Raw genomic sequence first — 21,746 nt, 5'->3', positions numbered from 1 at the left:
AAAAAATCTTGACAAATAAGTACTCAGACAAAGGTCTGCTCTCTAGAATTTATAAAGAACTAAAAAACACTGGGGCCACAAAATTTAAAGAACCAGTCCAGAAATGGGCATCTGAGATGAACACACATTTCTCAAAAGATGAAATTAAAGAAGCGAATAAATATATGAAAAAATGTTCCACATCACTAGCCATCCGTGAAATGCAGATTAAAACATAGAGATATCATCTCACCCCAGAAAGAATGACTATCATAAAGAAATTAACCAACAACAAATGTTGGAGAGGCTGTGGAGAAAAAGGAACACTTCTCCACTGCTGGTGGGAATGTAGACTGGTGCAACTGTTATGGAAATCAGTGTGGAGACTCCTTAGAAAACTTGGACTGGAAATCCCATTTAAACCAGTTATTCTCTACTGGGAATTTTTCTGGAGAATTTTAAAACATCATACCATAGTGACATATGTATGCCTATGTTTATAGTCGCACAATTTGTGATAGCCAAATCTTGGAAACAACCAAGATGCCCATCTGATGAGGAATGGATGAAAAAGATGTGGTATTTTTATACAATGGAGTATTACTCAGCTATAAAGAATGATAAACTCGAAGCCTTTATATTGAGGTGCATAGCACTTAAAGATATACTCATAAGTCAAATAAACCAGACACATATGTATAAATATCATATAGTTTCCCTAGTATAAGAACTCAAAAGAAGAAATACAAATAGAAAGGTATAACACAAGTAAAAGGAAAGGAAGAACTCAAGGACTAATTTAGAGAGGGAAAGAGCAGACCTAGGAAACATGATAGTACAAGCCATACAGTTATATGTAGAAAATGGGTAATGCATTGATCCTGAGAATCTCCAGAACATTTTTGAATCTTGCAGTTAATTGGAAAGATTGTCATCCTGACTAACTATGTATACTGACACCTGTGAACTGAAGATGGCAATTTGTAATAGTAGGTTCATGCTCTGGGTGCCTGTCATTCTTGTCTTCTGAATATGGGCTGCTTGCCATGACATGCCAGTTACTACTGTGCTGTCTCTCGGGTAGATGACTGTTCAAAAAGAAAGGGGTGGTGAATGAAGGCAGGAGACAGGAAAAGTAATGTTGTGGGTCTTTCCTGCTTCAAGGTTGTATATGGTAAGATTTTTGGACTTATGTGTAAACATAAGAATTATATAATTCTTTATGCCTATTTTTAAAAATACATTCTAATTTTTAAATGTTTTTTCATCATATTCTGTAGGGACTTAAAAGTTCAACATATCAATACTTGATGAAAAATACCTGCTCCATGTTATGCCTAAGATGTTTGATATTCAAACAGATAGTGAGGTTAAGCTCAACTGCCTAGGATGTATGGTAATAACAATAAACTTCTCTTCTGGAGAGTTAACAACCTACGTTTGCAGACCAAAATTAGAGAAAAAGGAGGGCCACAAGGTAAGCCAACATTTTGGCCCTAGCCTTCCCAGGTCAATTAAGACTCAGGACATATGAGAACCTGTATTGTAACGTCATGTAACTCAGTAGCGTCCTGAATTTTCTGATCAAGGAGATTATGAGGCCAACAGAGGAAAGCTATAGATGATATAGAGTGTGCCTAAGGAGAGTCATATGTAGAGAGAACATTCTCTCAGGCTTTCACAGCGAGAACATTGGTGAAGCTATGACTGTGACTCATTGACATGGCTGACACTGACAAATGATCTACAATCTGAGGTACAGGATCTCAGGATAGATCCTGAGTGGATTTCACTGACCTTATCAGACCCCAAAGCTACAACTCTTATTACATAGGTACTGCTTTACCTTGGTCTTTTCCGTCCAGCAGAAAGTATAAAAACGAAATATAAGAAGTAAAGCCATGCTGTTATGTTGAGCTGTAGGGAACTCAGGTCAAGAATTTCTGACATTGCCAGTAAAGTGGAAGACCTAATACTATTATGGACTACTGGACTCTTAGAATATTTTGCTGAGTTAACACACCTATAATATTCAAATAACGGAACTTAACAAAAAGGGTATACAGATGAATGTCCATTTTGTATCTGTGTATTCAAATGGTCAGGATAGATACATAGTTACATTCCTTTAATGAATAGAGGGATTTGTTCTAATGGTGTTTGTAAATAGGCTATCATGTCCATATCTTGTACAGCAATTAACCACTAAGAAGAATGTATGCAATGTGTTAATTATTGAAACTGTCCTACCAATTTGGTTTGAAACTGTCTCATTGCTATTTGTTTATCAATAAAATTAAAAAATAAAATAAAATAAAATAAAATAAAATAAAATAAATACTAAGGGCAGGAATTAAACTCAAGTGTTATAAAATGCTAGCACTGTATAAAATGAATAAAAACATCTTGTAATAAAATACTCAAAGAACAAAGAATTGGGCAATGATTAACTTTTAAATAACCAATTATTATCAAGCTATAATTTTTAAAAAGTCTTGACCAAAAAATAAATAAATAAATAAATAAATAAAAAGTCTTAACCAAAAAAGTTTGGATAGAGATGATGAAGTAGAGACTGGCACAAAATATAGCCTCTCTGGGACTTGGAATGGAGACACTTGGAAAACATGCAAAGAAATGAGAAATATAGAAATAGACATCCAGGAATTAGGAAGAAGCATTTAACAAAAAATAGAAACTGGACAGGCTGGAGAAAATGTGCTCAATAGCGCAAAAACAATGAAGCAATTCAGGAAGCCAACCCTGGCTCTCAGAGAGAGGGACCTGTCTCAGTGGCCCAGGAGGGGTAAAGAGCTCAAAGGAGAATGAATGGACTAGGATGGCAGATTAAGTGCCAAGAAAACCCTACTACTAATGAAAACTGCATAAGAACACCATGGGATTTTACTTTGAAGGTGACTCCTTCAACCCAAGAAGCTGTAGCTACTAAAGAAATCCAGTGTAAAGCTGGCCATGTTTGAGAGGGTTTAATCAGGAGCCATTTAGGAAGGTTCACATAGGACTGAACCACAGAACAATTATACTTCAGAGTTTCTGGTGACATTCTACCACAGTGACTAAATGTGAAATAGCCACAAGAGAGTATTGGGGAGTGGGGGATAGACACAGATTCCCTCAAAAGTTTATTTTTTTTTAAATTAATTTTATTGAGAAACAAATAGCAATGTTTTTGTTTCAAAACTGATTAATAGGAGTTTCAATAATTAATACATTGCATATTGTTGTCTTCGTCGTGGTTATTCATAGTACAAGATGCAGACATGATATCCTGTCCAAACACTATTAGTACAAATCTTTCTTCTCACTGAATTAAGACAAAGTAGCTGTATATCTATCCATTTTGTATTTATAGATACAAAATAGTCCTTCATTTTTATCCCCTTTTTTTGTTTATTTTTTTCAGAGATGGGTATTCCACTGCCATTTAAATATTGTAGTGAGGACTTAGGACATAAGAAAACCTGTACTGTAACATCCTATAACTCAGTGATGTCCCAAATTTTCTGATCAAGGATATTATGGGGCCACAGAGAAAAGTGATCAACGATGCAGAATGTGCCTAAGGAGAGTCACATAGACAAAACTTTCTCCCTGAGAAATTTAAACTCAGGCAGGGAACAATTCGGCAATGGGGAGGTATCCTTGGTGAGTAGCCAAGCTCTGATCTGTGGCTTTCACAGGGGATGAATATGAAAGTGCTGGCATTGAGTTGACAGGTCTGCTTGAACCCAAGCCCCACTGTTTACATCCAACACAAAGCTCTGTGATGTTTTTGTTTTTCCCCTGACCAACAGGAGAAAGGATATGCCTTGGCTTAGAGACCCTGGGGTATAGGACACAGCGACCTCTGGAGTTAGTGGGGGCTTCACAAGCCTATAAGCCTAAAAGTAGGCAGAGAAAACTAACTTGAAGGGCAAAAAAGGGGCACCAAAAGTAAGAGTTGCTTAGTGGTTACAGCTGTAGGGACGGAACACTGATCTAACATGTCCAGAAGGAAAGGCAAAGCTGGACCGAGCTTCACACAAGAAGATATGTACACAAACAAGCAAATCAGTAACTGTAAAATGCCACAGAAACAAAACAAAAATCATCTCATCCTCTCAATATATGCAGCAAAAGCCTTTGACAAATGCAACAACCATTCATGATTAAAAAAAAAAAACTCTGAAGAAAATGGTATTAAAGGGCTTTATGTCCATGTGATAAAAGCCATTTAAAAAAAAAAAAGCCATTTTATGACAAAACTACTGCTAATATCATACTAAGTGAGAAAAAGTTGAACGCTTTCCTCTTAAAATCAGGAAGACAAAGACGCCCGCTGTCACCACACTTTTTTATTATGGTACATATTTAAGACATAGGCAAGAGCAATAAAGTGAAAAAGAAAGAAAAAGGATGTGGATAGAAAAGGAAGAAGTGAAACTATCATTATTTGGAGAACACAGGATCCCCCATATAGAAGACCCCAATAAACTTCACTAAAATACAAAAAATAGCCAAATGCAGCAATGTAGCAGGAAGCAAAATCAACAGACAAATATAAACAGAATTTATGTACACCAGTAATGAACACACTGAGAAATAAATGAGGAAAATAATAGTACAAAAGCATCAAGAAAAATTACTCAGGAATTAATATAATATAAAGAAATGAAAAACTTCTATAATGAAAACTAAAGTACTCTGAAAAAGGAAACTAACAAGTTAATCAGAAAACAGCATATTCCCTGTTCCTAGACAGGCAGAACCCATATTGTCAAAATGGCCAAATTTCCAAAACTCATAATATAGGTATAATCCAATCCCAACCAAAATATCAGCATTCCTCACATAACTAGAGAAAACAATGTTGAAATTTGTATAGAACAAGGAGAGACCCAGAGAAGCAAACCAAGTCTGGGAAACAAGATCAAAGCAAAAGACATCATAATGCTGGACTTTCAATTATATTATAAAGCCACAGTCATAAAACCGCATGCTTCTGGCACAAAAACAGGCATGTGGTTCAATGGAAGAAAACAAAGGATCGAATTAACAGTTCCAGGCACAGTCAGCCATCTGATACTCCACAAAGGGACCCAGCCCCCACCTCCCGTAAAAAAAAAGACTGGTGGAAAAGTAGCCTTTTAAAGAAATGTTGCTGGGCCAGTAAGATAGCTAAGCAGACTAAGTGCTTACTTAGGCAAGCACAAGGGCCAGGGTTCAATTCCTGACACCACATGCCATGCCAGCCTTGCCCCCCCGCCCAAGGCGCTCTGAGCTGGTGATGGAGTCCAGGCATGGTGGCACACTCCTGTAATCCCAGCATGAGAGAGGCTCAAAACAGGAGGATCATTACGAGTCTGAGCTGCATAGTGAGACCCTGCACATACATACACACAGAAAGAAAGAAAGAAAGAAAGAAAGAAAGAAAGAAAGAAAGAAAGAAAGGTTGCTGACAAAACTCATTATCTATCCAAATGGAGAAGATAATCTGGTTTCATCTCTCTCTAAACTAAAACGTATCAAAGATCTAAATATTTAAACAAAAATAATCTGTTGAAAAATAAAATGATAAAGGTTTTCAAGGCCTAGCATTAAGTCAGGACCTCAACTGCATAGGAAATAAGTGTTAAGTTAGAGTCAACAGATGAGGTTATTCAAGCTAAAATTTTCTGCACAGCAGAGGAAATATGGTGTGATGAGACATCTACAGAGTGGGAAAAAATTTTTGCAAGGTGCACCTCAGAGATAAGATTAATATCTAAAATATATAAATAACTCATAAAAATTAGATTTCCCAAACTAACAAAAAACACAATAAAAAATGAGGAAGTAAAATGAAGAGACACCTCTCAGAATAGGTACAAATAGCCAATAAATATATGAAAGAATGCTAAACACCTCTGGCCATCAGAAAAATACAAATTAAAACAATACTGAAATTGATTACATCTTCCTCGAAAAAGAATAGCTATCGCCAAGAAAACAAATAATAACAGAGGCTGGTGAGGCTGCATTGTTGGCGGGAATGTAAATAGTATAACCACTAATGAAATCAGTGTGGTGGTGACTCAGAAAACTAACACTAGAAATTACCTTTGACCCAGCTATTCTGCTTTTAGGTATCTTTCTACAAGAGATAACGACATGCTATTACAGTGATAAATGCATACTCATGTTTATCGCAGTACAACTTCTGACAGCTAAGTCTTGGAAGTGGCCTAAAGGTGAATCAGCAAATAAGTATATAGAAAAAATGGATAAAACATTTATATACATTGGAATACTATTCAAAATGAAGAATAAACTTGAGTTATTAGTAGGAAAATAGGCACACTTTGAGACTAAAATGTTAAGTGAAATACACAAGACACAAAAGCTTAAATATATCATCATTTTTCTCATGAGAAACCAAGAATATAAATAGATTAAAAAAGAAAATTTAAGATAAAAGAAAGTAGAAAAAGATACCTTTGGCATAAAGGAAGGGGATCAAGTGACGGAGGAGGATGGAGGAAGGGGATATGAAATGAATTAAGGTAAGTTACACACATGTATCACCGCCCTATGGTGAATGTAATCATTTATGTATAGCAACTATGTACTAGGAAAAATAATTTTTTTAAAAAAGTGTGGACAATGGATAATTTAAAACTAAAAGAACTTCATTTCATGGTCCCACTTGCCCTGTTCTCTATTCTTCCTATATCTCAAAGCTTCTCTTTCTACCCCATTATCTACCTCACCTTGTGATAGGCGTTAAACTCAGGGCCTTCCTAGCCTAAAGCCGCTTAGTTTCTAAAGATCAAAAAACAATTCAAAACTCTATTTCTATTTATTTCCATTGATATTATTTCATGAAAATGGCAAGAATAATATAACTACCAATTTTCAGATTATGTAAAAAATATATAAATTATAATTTTTAAGTGTGAAAGGTTAATATTCATTAAAAAGAAACATATAAAAGATAACATTCTTTTTATTCTTAAATATTCAATAAAAATAGCAAACAAAATAGCATGGCCTATCAGTATTAGATGCCAATATTATTTATCAGTATTTTTATGACATATGGTTATTTATTGGACCAAAATGATTACTAAGAAATTAAAACCTTCGAATCACTGTATCAGAAGTCATAAAAACTTTAAGTGAGGAATTATCATTAAACATTTTCTATAATAGTAAGAAATAAATGTACCTGATGTCCAGCTTTTACTTGCTTCAAAACACTTTCATAACATACTTCATCCATGTTATTCAATTGTTGCATCTTAAAATTTTGAAAACAAACCAATATGTAACTTCTACAAATATAAACTCTCTAATTAAAAATAAGTTTACCATTCATAAACTTATTTTTCAAATGTCCAAACTAACATACAAGCAACAAGTACAATATAAATATCTAAAATAAAAGAAAAGCCTTTATTAAATACAAATAAAATTCTTCAAACCAGTTTCAAAACACTACTTATGAGTGCTAAGTTTTTTAAAGATAGTATCCGTTCTTAAACAAAAAAAGTTAAAGCGCCTTGAGCTTTCCTTATAGAAGACCATTCATGAAACTGATTTTCTTCTATTTCACTCCACAAGTTATGCACTTTTCTTGCATAATTCTCAACACCACAGCTTGAATGACAAATAGTGTGAAGATTTGAAGCCTAAAGATACATACTATATCTTCAATATACAAGAAGAAGGGTACCTGAGCTCCTGAAAATTTTCAGGGTAACTGAAAACTAATAAATTGTGAAAGAAAAAAAGACCTAATTTGTCCTATTAGTGATAAGAACGCTTTTAAGCAAAATTAAAGTGCATGGTAAGCCTTAACATGTACTTCTTAACATTTATTGAGAGATTTATGAGACGTGCCATCTGTATCATGACAATGGTTTAAATTTTCTGTCATTGTTTCAATAAGGTGTATACTAAAATCCAGTAATTTTATGACTGACAGTGGCTAAGTTGGGTAAAATGATCACAGGATAATTTATTCCTACTACTGAGTTGAAAAATCAGTCCTACCTTCTCCCCTCCACAAAAATAAACCCCAGTAACTTTTTCAGGGTACTTTGGGTTGAATTGTGGCCAAAGTCACTATTTCAAATTAGACATATCTTTCACATTAATATCTCATTTTCTTATAAGTGAATGCTAGCATGAGTTTCTAAATGAAACTATGAAAAAGTCAAAGGATTTTTAAAATAATAAATAATAAAGTGGAGGCTGGCAAGATAGCTCAGCATACCAAACTGCCTGCTTAGGCAAGCACAGGGACTGGGGTTCAATCCCCTGCACAAGCTGCGCCTGCCCCACCCTTCGGGTGGGCTGAGCTGTTCAGAGTCAGGTAGGCGTAGTGGCACACGCCTGTAATCTCAGAACTGGGGAGGGTAAAAAACAGGATGAGCACTATGAGTCCAAGCTGTGTAGAGAGACTCTATAACAACCAAATACCTTAAGTAGTAGTAATAATAATAATAATAATAATAATAATAATAATAATGTAACAACTATTTATAAAACATAATAATAACATCTTAGGGAAATGCTCAATGGTTACCAACTATACATTTCAACTGAGCACAAAATCAATTTTAATGAAAGAAAAACTTTTACTTCACAAGAAGTTTACTATTTAAACTATACAGGATATGCAAATTTTAAAAAACTTTTCAGCAAATTTCTAACCAAAATAATTATGTCAGTTCATTATCTAATAATATTCCTTTGATGATCATAATGCTAGCACACTGTGATGAAAATACTTTTGAATTCAATTAGCTTTAAGTGATTTGCCTAGTTATATGATGCAATTGGAAGAAAATAAGGTTTAATATGGCTGAGAAGTGTCTGAAATAATTTTCTTCTCAATATTTCTATGATCACCATCTGCTCTCAACAGCATTATAAAATTAAAAGTAATCTAAAAAATGGTATTACATTTATATTTGTGATATGTTAACATCAACTAAAAAATCAAATACATATTGAGACATGATTGGAAAAAAACAGCAAAGAATACTGGAGAGAACTAGAAACAACTAATGAAGGTTAAAACATACACATATGTAACTATTGCTGTATTGTAAGCTATCCTTTGTGCATAAATCTGGAAAGAATCTCTACAACTGAACAGATCAGTTTTATCCAATGCACTTACTATATACTCTCAGTTGTAGTAGCAGTTATTGCTGATATTTACTAGTTGGCTATTTTACTTACATAGCCCAAGGTAAAAATGGCTTTATTTTACCAATGACTTTGGTTTTTATGCAAGAAATAAATGATATAGTAAAGACCAAATCTGACATTAAAAACACATGATTCTACCCTGTATTCTTTTTTTTTGGCAGAACCAGGAATTGAACTCAGCCCCTTGCGCTTGCCAAGGAAGCACTTATTCTGCTGAGCCATCTCCCCAGCCCAAGACCCTGCATTCTTTCAATGAATAGGTTAAAAAGACAGTGAATATTGTTCCAAAACTATTTCTTCTTCAAAATAAATATTGGTGAAAAGAGTGATAAATGATGACTTAAAACAAAAATTTCTTTCATAGTATAAACATTCTAATGGTACATGGCAGTACTATATACAGAATTAGACAAACTTTTTAAAGTATAGTATATAAATTTAGAAATATCTTTTATATACATAATATGGCAATAACAACCTTGTAAGTCAAATAGAACATCTTTCTTGTAATTCCTAGCATCAAGGAATTCAAAGGAATTGAATTCAATTTCAAAGGAATACTGCAGCAAAATATACTGGTTTAATCAGAGCTTTTATTATTTTGCAATTACCATCAAGTCAAAATAAATTTATGAAAGTTTTAACAAAAAATGAGTTGGAAATAACAATGCAAACTATTAAACGTAATTATCTGTAGGAGGACTCACTTATACTACTGCAGCTAAAAAAGTTTGCTTGATTTTGTCTAAGATGTCACATTTATAGCAATAATCAAATGATCTTCTACAATCTCTATTTAATAGTATGTCAACAAGAATAATTTTAGAAAAAAGTACAATTAATAAAATGAGCTTAAAAATGAATATTTACCTTATTAGTACTTTTAATTCCCAGAAATGTCTGTCCAAGAGGTACTGGTCGAAAACGGCCATCAAAGTAGAAAAGTCCAATGTATGGATTAACGTGTAAAAATGTAGCAACATCAAGGTAGTTGGGTAAGGTTGCAGAGAGTCCAAGTATCCTTATCATACTCTGCGTAGATTCAACCTGCACGAGTTATTTCAATCACAGGTCCAGTGTGAGCATTAATATTTCCAGAATTGCCTACCATTAAAACTGTATTATCACCTAAGCTGTCACACTGGGGATGCAGTAGTGAAAGAACACAGACCTACACAACCTACACATGAAGAGACTATTTTTAGAAGCACGAAGAGAGAAAGTAAAATTCCACAGATCAGGTGAAAATTAAAGTACAAATGCACTAGCAAGATCTTCCAATGAATTTGCTTTCACTAAAGAAATGTTACACATACCATCAAAAAAAGCCCCACTAAATCCCACCAAAGCAATACAAAATGATCACCACACCTGTAATCTAAAAAATCTCCTTCACAATATATACAGTAATTGGGATAATGATTTTAATTTTACTCTATTTCTATGCAGTGCCTGTGGTGACCTGTAAAGAAATAAAAGTAATATTTGGTTTTAAATTGTTACGTAAAACAAAATTCAAAGAGTATATTTTTAATGTCTTTGATATTAAATACATGATACCACAGAAAACATTTTTTTCTACTAAAACTCTATTGAAAAATAATACATATGTTTAAAGTATGTATTAAATAATACATATTTTTAAATCCAAAAGTATAATCTTATCTTAATATAATTAAGTCTTGTAGGAACTACTTTATTTGAAATAGGAATAGTTTTATCTCCTAGGACAAATGTTAAAGCTCTATGCACTACAGATATTTACCCAAAAAGTAATCATTATTAAACACTATAAAGACTAATAATTCATAGATTTATCCTTATCAGTATGCCAAAAACTTGATAGTATGTGTTTCACCTTGCATAAAATCTAAGTTTAGAAAAAAGGATGCTGATTAAATGAAAGCAAAGTTAGTTAAGCAAACAATTACGATTTAAAATTGCTATATAAAACAGATCAGGGACTTATAAACATTTATCTTTCCAAATTCCTTCTCATTACTAAAAGTGTTTGTAAATTTAGTCCCTAACCTAGTAAGCAATTTCAGCAAACAGCTTCAGATCAGTCTTCTACCGGAGTTTCAAATGAAGTACGATGTGAAACACTGCCATCTCCTGGGATCATCTGATAATCATAGGAAAAAAATAAAAACTGGAAGTTTACTTGATTACAAGCCCTACAGTATATACTTTGGAAATGGGGAGAAGAATCACATATATCCTTCATTCATGGAGATTAAAATCTAGAGAAGGATAAAGGTGAAGAAAGCCTTATAGCAACTTGTAAAAATATAAAGAAGACTGCTAAAAATGTTAAAGAAAGGACCATTATAAAGCACTTAACAGAAGTGGCATTTCACAGGTACAACAGAACAGAAGATTTTCAATCCAGGGATGTGTATTACAGAAAGAAAGCAATTCATAGTTTGGCATTTATAATCCATAATCTCACAACCAATAATACTTTTGCCTCCAATAAAATCTATGTCACCTGGAAAAGGAAAAAATAACATGGTTTTGTGTGGCTAGAACTGACAGATGAATACTGTAGCGAAGTTAAAATTAGACAAGGACATCATAGCTATTAATATGCAGCTTAAGGATTTAAACCTTTTTTCCTAGAACAACAAACAAGAAGTCCACAAAAGTTTATGAGCATAGTAGTGGGAAACTACATAATTATTATTGGGTTACATTATAGAGTTGAAAATGTGAGGAAACAACTAATATATAAATATGTATTTTATGTAATTCATTGTACATTAAGAGATAAGATATTTATACAATTATATCACATGCAATATGAATAAACCTGTAATATATAATTTTCAGTGATGTTAAATCTATTAGAACTTTCAATAACAGCCCTCTACTGATATGTGCCACAGGTTTGCCACCATTAGTTTAAATTATAAATTATACACAGGAAATTATACTGTTGTGCATCTATAAATAACTTACAGTATATAAAGCTGTTAAAAATTACACATGATGCATGATACTGTGTATGTGTGAGTGTACATAAATATAAAAGGGATTAGTGGCTACTCTATGATTACTTTTCACATTCTAAAGGGGATAATCGGGAAAACAAGGCATCACTGCTAAATTCCCTTGGAAATGTAAGCATGATAGATTGGCAAATGCACAAATGATATTTACTGGCCTCTAATGATCTGTTGTTGTATGAAAGCTCTTATCTGTGGAATCCTTTCAGTTGAATGAATGTGGTCTCCTAGCTGCTTTACTGCAAATAAATGTATAATGGGTAGATCATACAGCATGGTTCCCTGAAAAATGTCATTAAGCTATTTAAATATCTAGGTACTAAACCAAAACATTCCATAACCAAACTAGTGCTAGTTACATAAAAAAACAAACCTGCATACTCTCTTCTGAGAGATCTCATATTTAAAGTATAGGCCAGCAGCAGGAAAAATCTTGGACAGCAGAAACAGCAGCTTTAGGTAGTTTCTCTTAGCTCGTAAGTATTTGTATTTTTTTTTTTTTAAACCAGGAATTGAACTCATGACCTCATGCTTGCCAGGCAGGCACTGTGCTACTGAGCTATTCTACCAGCCCCAATATCTACGTTCTTGAAACTATGTTTATATTGGGTTTCAGCAAAAATCTCTGACTTTATAAATCTACTTCAATGATTTAAATCTTTTGTATTTTATATATTGCATGTACAGATATATTTTATATAGAAAAGTAAACAAATCCCCCAAATTCCCTCCATTGCTACTGTAAAAAAAAAATCTTTTTTTTGGCTTACGGCATATATACGCACCTCACTGTGCTAGTACATCTAAATGCATGCAAGAACTGTGTTTTATTTACTTCCCTATCTCAAGAACTTAGAAATATGTAGCTGGCATGTAAATGTTTAATAAATGTTCATTAACAAAAAGAAAAAAAAAGAATGTAAACACCAATACCCTGCACACCCTTCTTCACAAAAAAAGACCTATGCCACAATACAGGATAGTTTGTTTCTTCAGTGAAGAATTTAACCTGGGTATTTCTGAAACGCAGTTCAGATGGCTGTACCTCATTCTTAAATACGACAAAGTAGTATTTCACTGTAAGAATACATTATAATTTATTTAAAATTTCTTTCATTTTTAAAATTTGAAGTGTTTCCAAAAATATACATATACTTTTACAAATAGAGATTCAATAAATATTAGTACTAATGTATCTTTATGAAGTGGTGATATTATCTCCACAGGTTAGACTTCTACAACCAAAAGTAGAGGGCTAATTTTATCAGATGTTTTCCAGTTGTATTCCATTTTCATTTCTGCTAATCTGACAGATACTGATTTGGACTCCTTTTGAGCACCTTTTCTATACTTATCATTATTGTCTACTGTAAAATGTTCCTTCTGGTTTTTTAAAGTTTATTTTCCTCAAGAAGTCTATTAAATACATATAAGATTAAAGACTAATCTTACAAATTTCTATTTGCTCATTTACATTTTAACTTTTTAAGGTACTATCTTCTTTGATTAGAAAATTTTAATACTTATATGTCCAAATAGAGCATAAATTTTCTTTTTCCAAGGTAAGTATGTTGAAAGGGAGAAAACATGACATCTTAAGAACGTAAAGATTTCAAAGGTAAAAACAAGAAACAAGAAAAGGAGCTTGAGAGAGAGAGAGCAGAAAGCTAAGGGGAGAAACAAAAGGGAGGTGAAAATCAGGCCGGGGTGATAGCACAGACACAAAGAAGGAAACTAAAGAAATGTAAGGTATTAAATATCAAAAAGAAGTAATATAAAGGTTGAAATACTGAATCTGAGATCTTTCAATAACCAGTAATCCCAGTAAGTCTTATTTATGTTCAATTAATGTCCAGAGCAGTGGTTGAAAAATGAAAAAGAGAAAGACTAACAGTGAATACAGATTAATATTTTTGAGAAACTAGATAGTAAAGAACTTTACTAAGCAGAAGTTACTGCAGAGGGACAGATCTGAGGGAGGACGTCTTTTACGGAAGATCAAAGGGATGAAGTTCTTTTAAACTGAAGAGACAGTGCTCAGTTAAGAGGAAGAAGTTAAAAATACAGTAGAAGGAAAAACGGGCAACAAGAAAGCAAAAGGATAGGGTGCACTGCAATATGGACCTCTGAGAAAAGGCTGAGGGTATAGTGTAGTATGATGGCTATACTTAAGACAGGGAGAGGAGGGGTTGGGTTTTCTCTGAACAGGGAGAGGAAGAAGAAGGATGGTAACTGAGGGAGTTCAAGCATGAAGGGTTTTATTTCCTTTAATAAAATGTGCTGCTACATATGGAGGTATAACAGGGTTAGGAAGAGTAATAAAAGAGATGGATGAAGCTTAGAAGTGGTTACATTCTAGAAACAAGGAAAGTGGCACAGAAGTTACAGGGCAATCCCAAGGATCCAGGGGAAATCAGTTGAGGGATAAATAGTGCACATTAGTCTAAGGCTCTATTTTCACAGTAGTCTAAATCTGTGTCATTCATGCCTAATGATTAGCAGTCTGGCTTGAGGTGTAGATGTGGTTCAACAGATGCACTGAGGAAATGTTTTATTCAGAAGATAAGTAAGTAGAGTTTACTGACAAGAGAATAATTGGGCTTAGGGACCTGGGTATATTAGGAAGAAAACAAGGGCAATAAAAAATGAATAAAAGACACTGACACATAAAGAGTCAAAGGAGCATACTTTTTGACTGGATTGAAAAGTGATGCTCCTGTCTAGATTTGTGGGAGGGTGTCCAAAAGGAGAGAGAGAGAGTAATGAAACAATAACATTCTTTATGTTTTGTATTTTAATTTTGCTTAGTCAATATTAGACCTAGATTTTCAACACACACTTAACATAGAAATTTCCCTACATGTATTTTGGCTAAAGAGACTTTAGTAAAATAAGTTTTTTTTTTTTTTTAAAAAAGGAAATTTTTAATTCGAATATGAAATAGCTAAAGGTTTCTCCATACCAAAATGATCTTATCCCCATAAACAATGCATATTAGTACTTCCTTTGAATGCTATATTTTAAGTTTAAAAATTTATTTATGCTTCTAATGTAAAATGACAAAATACTTCCTTTTACCTGCCGCAAAGTACGTGCAACTATGCTTTCTAATACTGGCCCTCTGTCTTCATGCAGCAAATGGACTTCATCAAGAATAAGGAGCTTTACAATTTGAGAGAGAGCAACATCCCCGACACTCTTTCTTGTTACTACATCCCATTTTTCTGGTGTGGTCACAAGCATCTATAACACAAGAAAAGATAGACAGATTAAAATGGAGATTCCATAATTTAAATTTCATTCAAAAGGAAACATTTTTTTTTTGCCATCTGTGTATAGATCAAATAAAAAATATTTAAATTATCCCAGAAGAACATCTAGCTCACAAAAGGTAATAGTCAATTCAACAGGAACATTCCTTGAGGTAATAATTTGAAGCAATTATCTGAAGATGCTACAGACAATTTGTCATTAAAAGGTAGTGAAAATGTACAAATTATTCAATTTTTTAAAAGCATCTAATAATGTAGAAAAAAACTTTTTGTTCGCACACACTGATAATGGTCTTTATTTCAAAGGGGACTAAGAAATAACAGAAGCTTTCTTTAAAAGGAAATCAAAGAAAACCTGAAAACATTCTAAATCTTCTCTTAAGCCTATTCAAATTTGTAAGAGCCGGCTAAACAGCTCAGCAGATCAAAGCACCTGCAAGCAGGCACAGGGGCCAGGGGTTCAATCCCCAGATCCCCAGGCCTGCTATGCCAGCCCCGCCCCCCAGGCTGAGCTGAGACCCCCGTTGAGACTGGGTATGGTGGGGCCCACCTGTAATCCCAGCACTTGGGAAGCTGTAAACAAGAAAATCACTACGAGTCCAATCTAGTAGTGAGACCCTGGACACCTTGTAGACCCTTCCCCAAATTACAAATAAATAAATAAATAAAATTGGAAGTAACTTCTATAGCTATACTTTTTCCAAAAAAAGCTGTCCTTTAATATCAACTTGTACATACCATACTTTAGAATAAAAATTGACGAATTTAATAAACTATAACTGACAAATACAACACCCAAAACAGTAGGTTGCTGGAGATCAGGTTAATCAGAGCAGAAGTAGGCGTACAGCATTTATGTAAACTTCATAAAGACAAACCTGGCATGAAGTTGTGATTATAAATCTACTTACTTTTTGCATAAGAAATTACTTTGATCCTCTAAAATCATACAGGCAGGTAGCAAAAAAGGATGAGAAGTTTGTATCTTCTACTATGCCACTGTTATATGAGGAAATAAACCCATGTGGGGGTGATTTAAAGAAAGCATGGGCATAACAAATAAAATCCAATGCCTCTTTTCACCACTAGGTCAGGAGAAGGGAATTTATGAGAACCAGCAACCCCACTGTGCTCTGCAGGGGTTAGCTAATTGAGGGAGTCAATTAAATCTCCTCAATATTTCAATACTATTACACAATGTTTAAGTTTAATGTTTGAAGGCCATTTTCAATGGTAACAATTTTATTTAGATTGTAAATAGTGAATAAATTTGTAACAAATATACAAGTTATCAGTATGACCTGCTACATTATAAGAGAAATGACTGCTATAATTTTGAAATGAATTTCAATGTTAATTTTAGTAAGTGTAATTCTAAAGCATGTTAATTATAAGAGACCAATGAAAGAGCTAATGCATGTTTACAGTGTGAAGCACTACAAAAAACAAATGACATAGCTATCTTACTAAAGCTAAAATGGCAATGTTGAGATTAGACCAACTTTTACTGAAAACATATGCTACTAAAATTAAGAATAAAGAACAATATAATGAATTCTAAAATGGTATGATATACTTGCTGTACATTAACATCTCCTTTATCATATTACTGTAAATTTAAACTGAAATATTTCAAATGACAGGCCCAAAATGCCCAAGATATAGTGACATAAACACAGAGATAAAATTATGGGCTACTGGACTCTTTTAGAATATTTTGCTGAGTTTACACACCTATAATATTCCACAACGGAACTTAAAAAAATTGGGGTATAACTATGAATGTCCATTTTGTATCTGTGTATTCAAAGTGGTTGGGATAGATATATAGTTGCATTCTCTTAATGAATAGAATGATTTTTTCTAATGGTGTTTGTAAGTAGGATCACAAGTCTGCATCTTGTACAGCAATTAACCACTAAGAAGAATATATGCAGTGTATTATTTGTTGAAACTGTACTTTCGATTTGATTTGAAACTGTCTCATTGCTATATGTTTATCAATAAAACTTTGAAAAGAAAAAAAAAACCACAGAGATCAAATAAGTTACTGACAACCATTTTTATTAAAAGCCCTTGAAAAACATGTTTATCAGTTTTAAAAGGAACAATTTTCCTAAACTGCAAATTAATACATTAAAATATAAAATAAAAGAGGCATTTTAGACTTAGTAAATTATATTGATAGAATTATAAAGTGTACTACTAAATCATAGTAAGTGCAGTTTAACTACCAATCTCACATGATTTAAATCTATACCAGCACTTTATTATCATTCATACATAATTGGTAAGAGCTGAATTATAAGATCAAAATTTTCAAACATCAGAAAGCTATACCACCAAATGCTAAAAATTCTTATTATTAATATTGTTTTTAAATTTATTTATTTATCTATCTATTTGATACAAGATATCAAAGGTCTCACTAGGCAGCTGAGACTCAGTGATCTTCCTGTCTCGGCCTCCCCAGTGCTGGGATTCCAGGTGTGCGCCACAACGCCCTGTTCCAGGTCACAGCATGTGGTACCAGGGATTGAGCTCAGGTTCTTTCACTTGCCAAGCAGGTGCTTACACTGCTGAGTTATCTCCCAAGCCCAACATTTTGTTTTCTGTACCTTTTTTTTAAAACACATTAAGAAATAATTTCATTTATATCATTATTTTACTACTGAAATGGCTAGAAAAGTGTCACATTTGTTTTGTAATTGGAACTCATTCAACCCATTTCCTTCTGCTACTGTATGTGAATTGTCAATACTTTTACTGTTAACTTAAAATGTTTTTCTGTGTAAGAAAAACTCTGTCAGCAATATAAAAATCATTATTCAAAATTGTCCCAATTTTAGCCTGTCCATCAGAAAAGTGGAGATGAAATACAACATAAAAAAATTTTGGTGTATTCAATTTTAAGATGTTTATCAAGTAACAGCAAAACTAAAAGACTTAACGCTTTTAAGAATCACCTTTCTAAGAGCCAGGGAGATGGCTCAGTGAAATAAGCACTTCCCTGGCATGTGCAAGGGCCTAAGTTCAATCCCTGGTTCCGCAAAAAAAAAAAAAGAAAAGAATCACCTTTCTAATTCACTGAAACATAATAAAAATCTTTCCTTACATGTATATATGTACAAAGTTTTGACGGTGTTTCACAACTTCTCAATTATTATGTAAAAGTGCGTCATGTTCTACAGGAGGGGAAGTGAAAAACAACAAAATTTTTTTTTGTTTGTTTTGTTTTTGCGAACCAGGGATTGAACTCAGGCCCTTGCACTTGCCAGGGAAGTGCTTATTCCGCTGAGCCATTTCCCTGGCCCCAACAACAAAATTTTTAATTTGGATTTTCCATGATTATTTGCGTATTCTGACTGGACAGTACTGCAAACCCTTTATCAAAACACCAGAGAGGCAGTGCTCACCAAATGAAGAACCTTGTGCCTAAATCCAAGTACTGATGGACTTATCCCAAGTAGGTGGTTTTCATTTCTGAGCTAAGAACTATGAGATTGCAAACCTTCTTGCCAAAAAAATGCCTGTGAGGGGAATGCATTTGAGTGTGGATTTTACATTCTATTCCTTCCTTTTGCTGACATATTGCAGAATAAACTGATCTAATGCTCCTTCTGAAATGGAAGATGCAAAGACTCAAGATGTAGGAAGGGCCGTTACTGTATCAGCCAGGAGTTATAAGCCGATGATCAGCTCCTGAGTAGACACACAATAGTCCAGGCTTTTGGCATTTGTAAGAAGAAATGTCTAAGAAATTGGTCTCTATATATTTGTATTTGTACTTTTTTACTCTATACATAGTAATTGGACAAAGATGAAAAAAATAATTCATGTTGCAGGACACACCAATAAAGATCTGAGATAATGAAAGAAAGAAACCTGAGTTTTGACAGGAGAAGGAATATAGGCAATGATCAAAAGGGATCATCTTAAGGGAACCGAATTTTTTGATGCCTGAATGTTAAGAGTTATTAGGAATGCAGCTCACAAATCTGTTAAAATTCATTGGGCCAAATAATTACAAACATGTGTTTCATTCTTTGTAAAATGAACCTCAATTTTCTAAAATTTTAGAAAGAAAGGTAGAGACAAGATAGAAATTATGGAGTTCAACTAAAATAAAGGTGGCAAGCAGGAAAACAAAGATTAACTTGATATGACATAATGGTAAAAAATGCTATCAAAGTCATTTACTACAATATTACTATTTCTTTAGAGAAGTTATTTTTTAATGTATTTCATACAGGGTCTACAGAGTTTTACTACACAGATTGGACTTGTAGTGATCTTCCTGTTTTCAGCCTCACAAGCTCTGGGATTACAGGCTTGCACCACCAGGCCCAGTCTTAATCACCATCTCAGTGCACCCTGGGTAGGGGGGCAGTGAGGCATGTCAGGGATCGAACCCAATCCCTGTGTCTGCCTAAGGAGGCACTTTAATTTGCTGAGCTAGCTGGCCGGCCCTTAGAGCTACTTCTATTACTCATAAGTGATAATTAAAAAAACAAAAAACAAAAAACATAAAAGTCAAAAGGATATTGCACTTGTTTCAAATGGAAAGGAATGTAGTTCTACCCTTATATACAATATATAAAACAAATACCAATATTTAAAGACAACAAGCTTTAGGCTGGGGAGATATCTCAGTAGAATAAGCTCCTGCCTGGCAATCGTGAGGTCTTGAGTTTAATACCTGGGACCGCAAAAAATCACTCAATCACTCAATCAAACTTTAAAATTTTATTTATCTCCTAAGTAACTCCATCAATCATTTATTTATTTTAAATATTAAGAATGTAATTGGAAGCAGTCTTTTAAAAAATGAATTTATTGTTTTCATATTTTCAGACCAGGCTTCACATACATTTCTGGCTTCTAGAATTCAAATACATGCAAATACAGAGACAGACAGACAGACACACACACAGACACACACACACACACACACACACACACACTCCTGCCTATCAGGCCCTAATGACATTCTTTCAATATTCTACAATCTTGTTTTAAACAACCTTACTGGCTACAAAAGAAAAATCTCCCAACCTGAAGCTAGCACAATGAAGTCTTGCTCAGAACATTTAACACTGTCCTACCAAAATGAGCAGCTCTCTATTGTATATTTTGTTTTCATGATTTAAACAAAATGTATCTCCAGTATATGGCATTCTAAAACTTTACAAATAAAAATTCTACTTGTCATTCAAAGTTAAAATGAAACTGTTACATCAATAAAAATTTTCAATTTGTCTCAACTAGGATAAATCCCTTTGTCCTTCATGCAACACTTCACCTCATTAGACTTCAAATCATCTGCCTAAGGTGACAAGTGAACACTATTTCTTGTGCTTGATGATCAGCTGAGAGAGATCCAAACTTTCCCCTACACACGTACACATCTAATTACAACACTGTTCTCCATCAGTCAAAAATAACCAACAAGGTCCAGGGATGTGGCTCACTGCAGTGTCCTTGTCTAACATATGTGATACCCTGGGTTCAATCACTAATACATATACAAGCAAAAAAAAAAAAAACCTATAAAACTGTCTACAAATACCAAATTTCAAAATGTGTACCTCATAGTCTAAGCAACTAATTTGAAGACAACATTATGCAATATAACAACTACTGTTGAATTTTTATTTTGTTTAGTGAAATTTTGTATCATTACTAATTTTTTATTATTTTTATTCTTTAAAAAATTAAAAAATAAGATGTGAGTTTCATAGAAAATAAATGTTTGCACAAATACTAATACAAAATTTAACTAAGCTATACCATGTGTAATACTGAGTTAATCCAACAAGTCAAGAAATTGACTCACAATAATGAATATACTTTTTCATATTTACATAAAAGTCCTAAAGAAGATCACCAAGAAAGAGCAATGGGAGAGATGAAAAGGGGGGAAGGTAGAAAAAAAGGTTAAGTGAAAGACAAAATCCCATTTATTTAGAGAAGACATAAAGCAACTTCAACTCTCAATAAATAAACAATGGCGAGACCCAGTCCTAGCCCAGGTCCGGTGAGTGTGTGGAGAGTTTCTTGCTACCGGGCGCCTGCAGGACCAGTCCCAGCGTGGGCCGGACCCTCTCCCGCCCCCTCGGGCCGCCCCCCACCACTCCACCATACGTCCCCACCCCTCCCACCGAGTAGGAATTTCTGCCGACTTCCTGGAACCCCCAGACCCAGTCCTAGCCCAGGTCCCGTGAGTGTGTGGAGAGCTTCCTGCTACCCTGCGCCAGCAGGACCAGTACCAGCCCAGGCGCAGCAT

General features: G+C 33.9%; 1 protein-coding gene across 1 annotated transcript in view; it reads right to left on the bottom strand.

The window, feature by feature from the left end:
• The window catches only part of Ascc3 (activating signal cointegrator 1 complex subunit 3), a 382,010-nt gene that overhangs the window by 227,313 nt on the left and 132,951 nt on the right, over positions 1-21,746 (bottom strand). The window contains exons 11-13 of the mRNA XM_004648215.3: positions 15,267-15,431; positions 10,051-10,227; positions 7,187-7,258 (exon numbers count right to left, since the gene is read on the bottom strand). Of these exons, the coding sequence (XP_004648272.1) occupies positions 7,187-7,258; positions 10,051-10,227; positions 15,267-15,431 (414 nt within the window). The remainder of the gene's footprint in view (positions 1-7,186; positions 7,259-10,050; positions 10,228-15,266; positions 15,432-21,746) is intronic.

Source organism: Octodon degus, unplaced genomic scaffold, assembly GCF_000260255.1.
Source record: "Octodon degus isolate 3935 unplaced genomic scaffold, OctDeg1.0 scaffold00362, whole genome shotgun sequence".
Taxonomy (NCBI): domain Eukaryota; kingdom Metazoa; phylum Chordata; class Mammalia; order Rodentia; family Octodontidae; genus Octodon; species Octodon degus.
The sequence above is the reverse complement of the archived record's forward strand: the minus strand, read 5'-3'. Positions and strand labels throughout refer to the sequence as shown.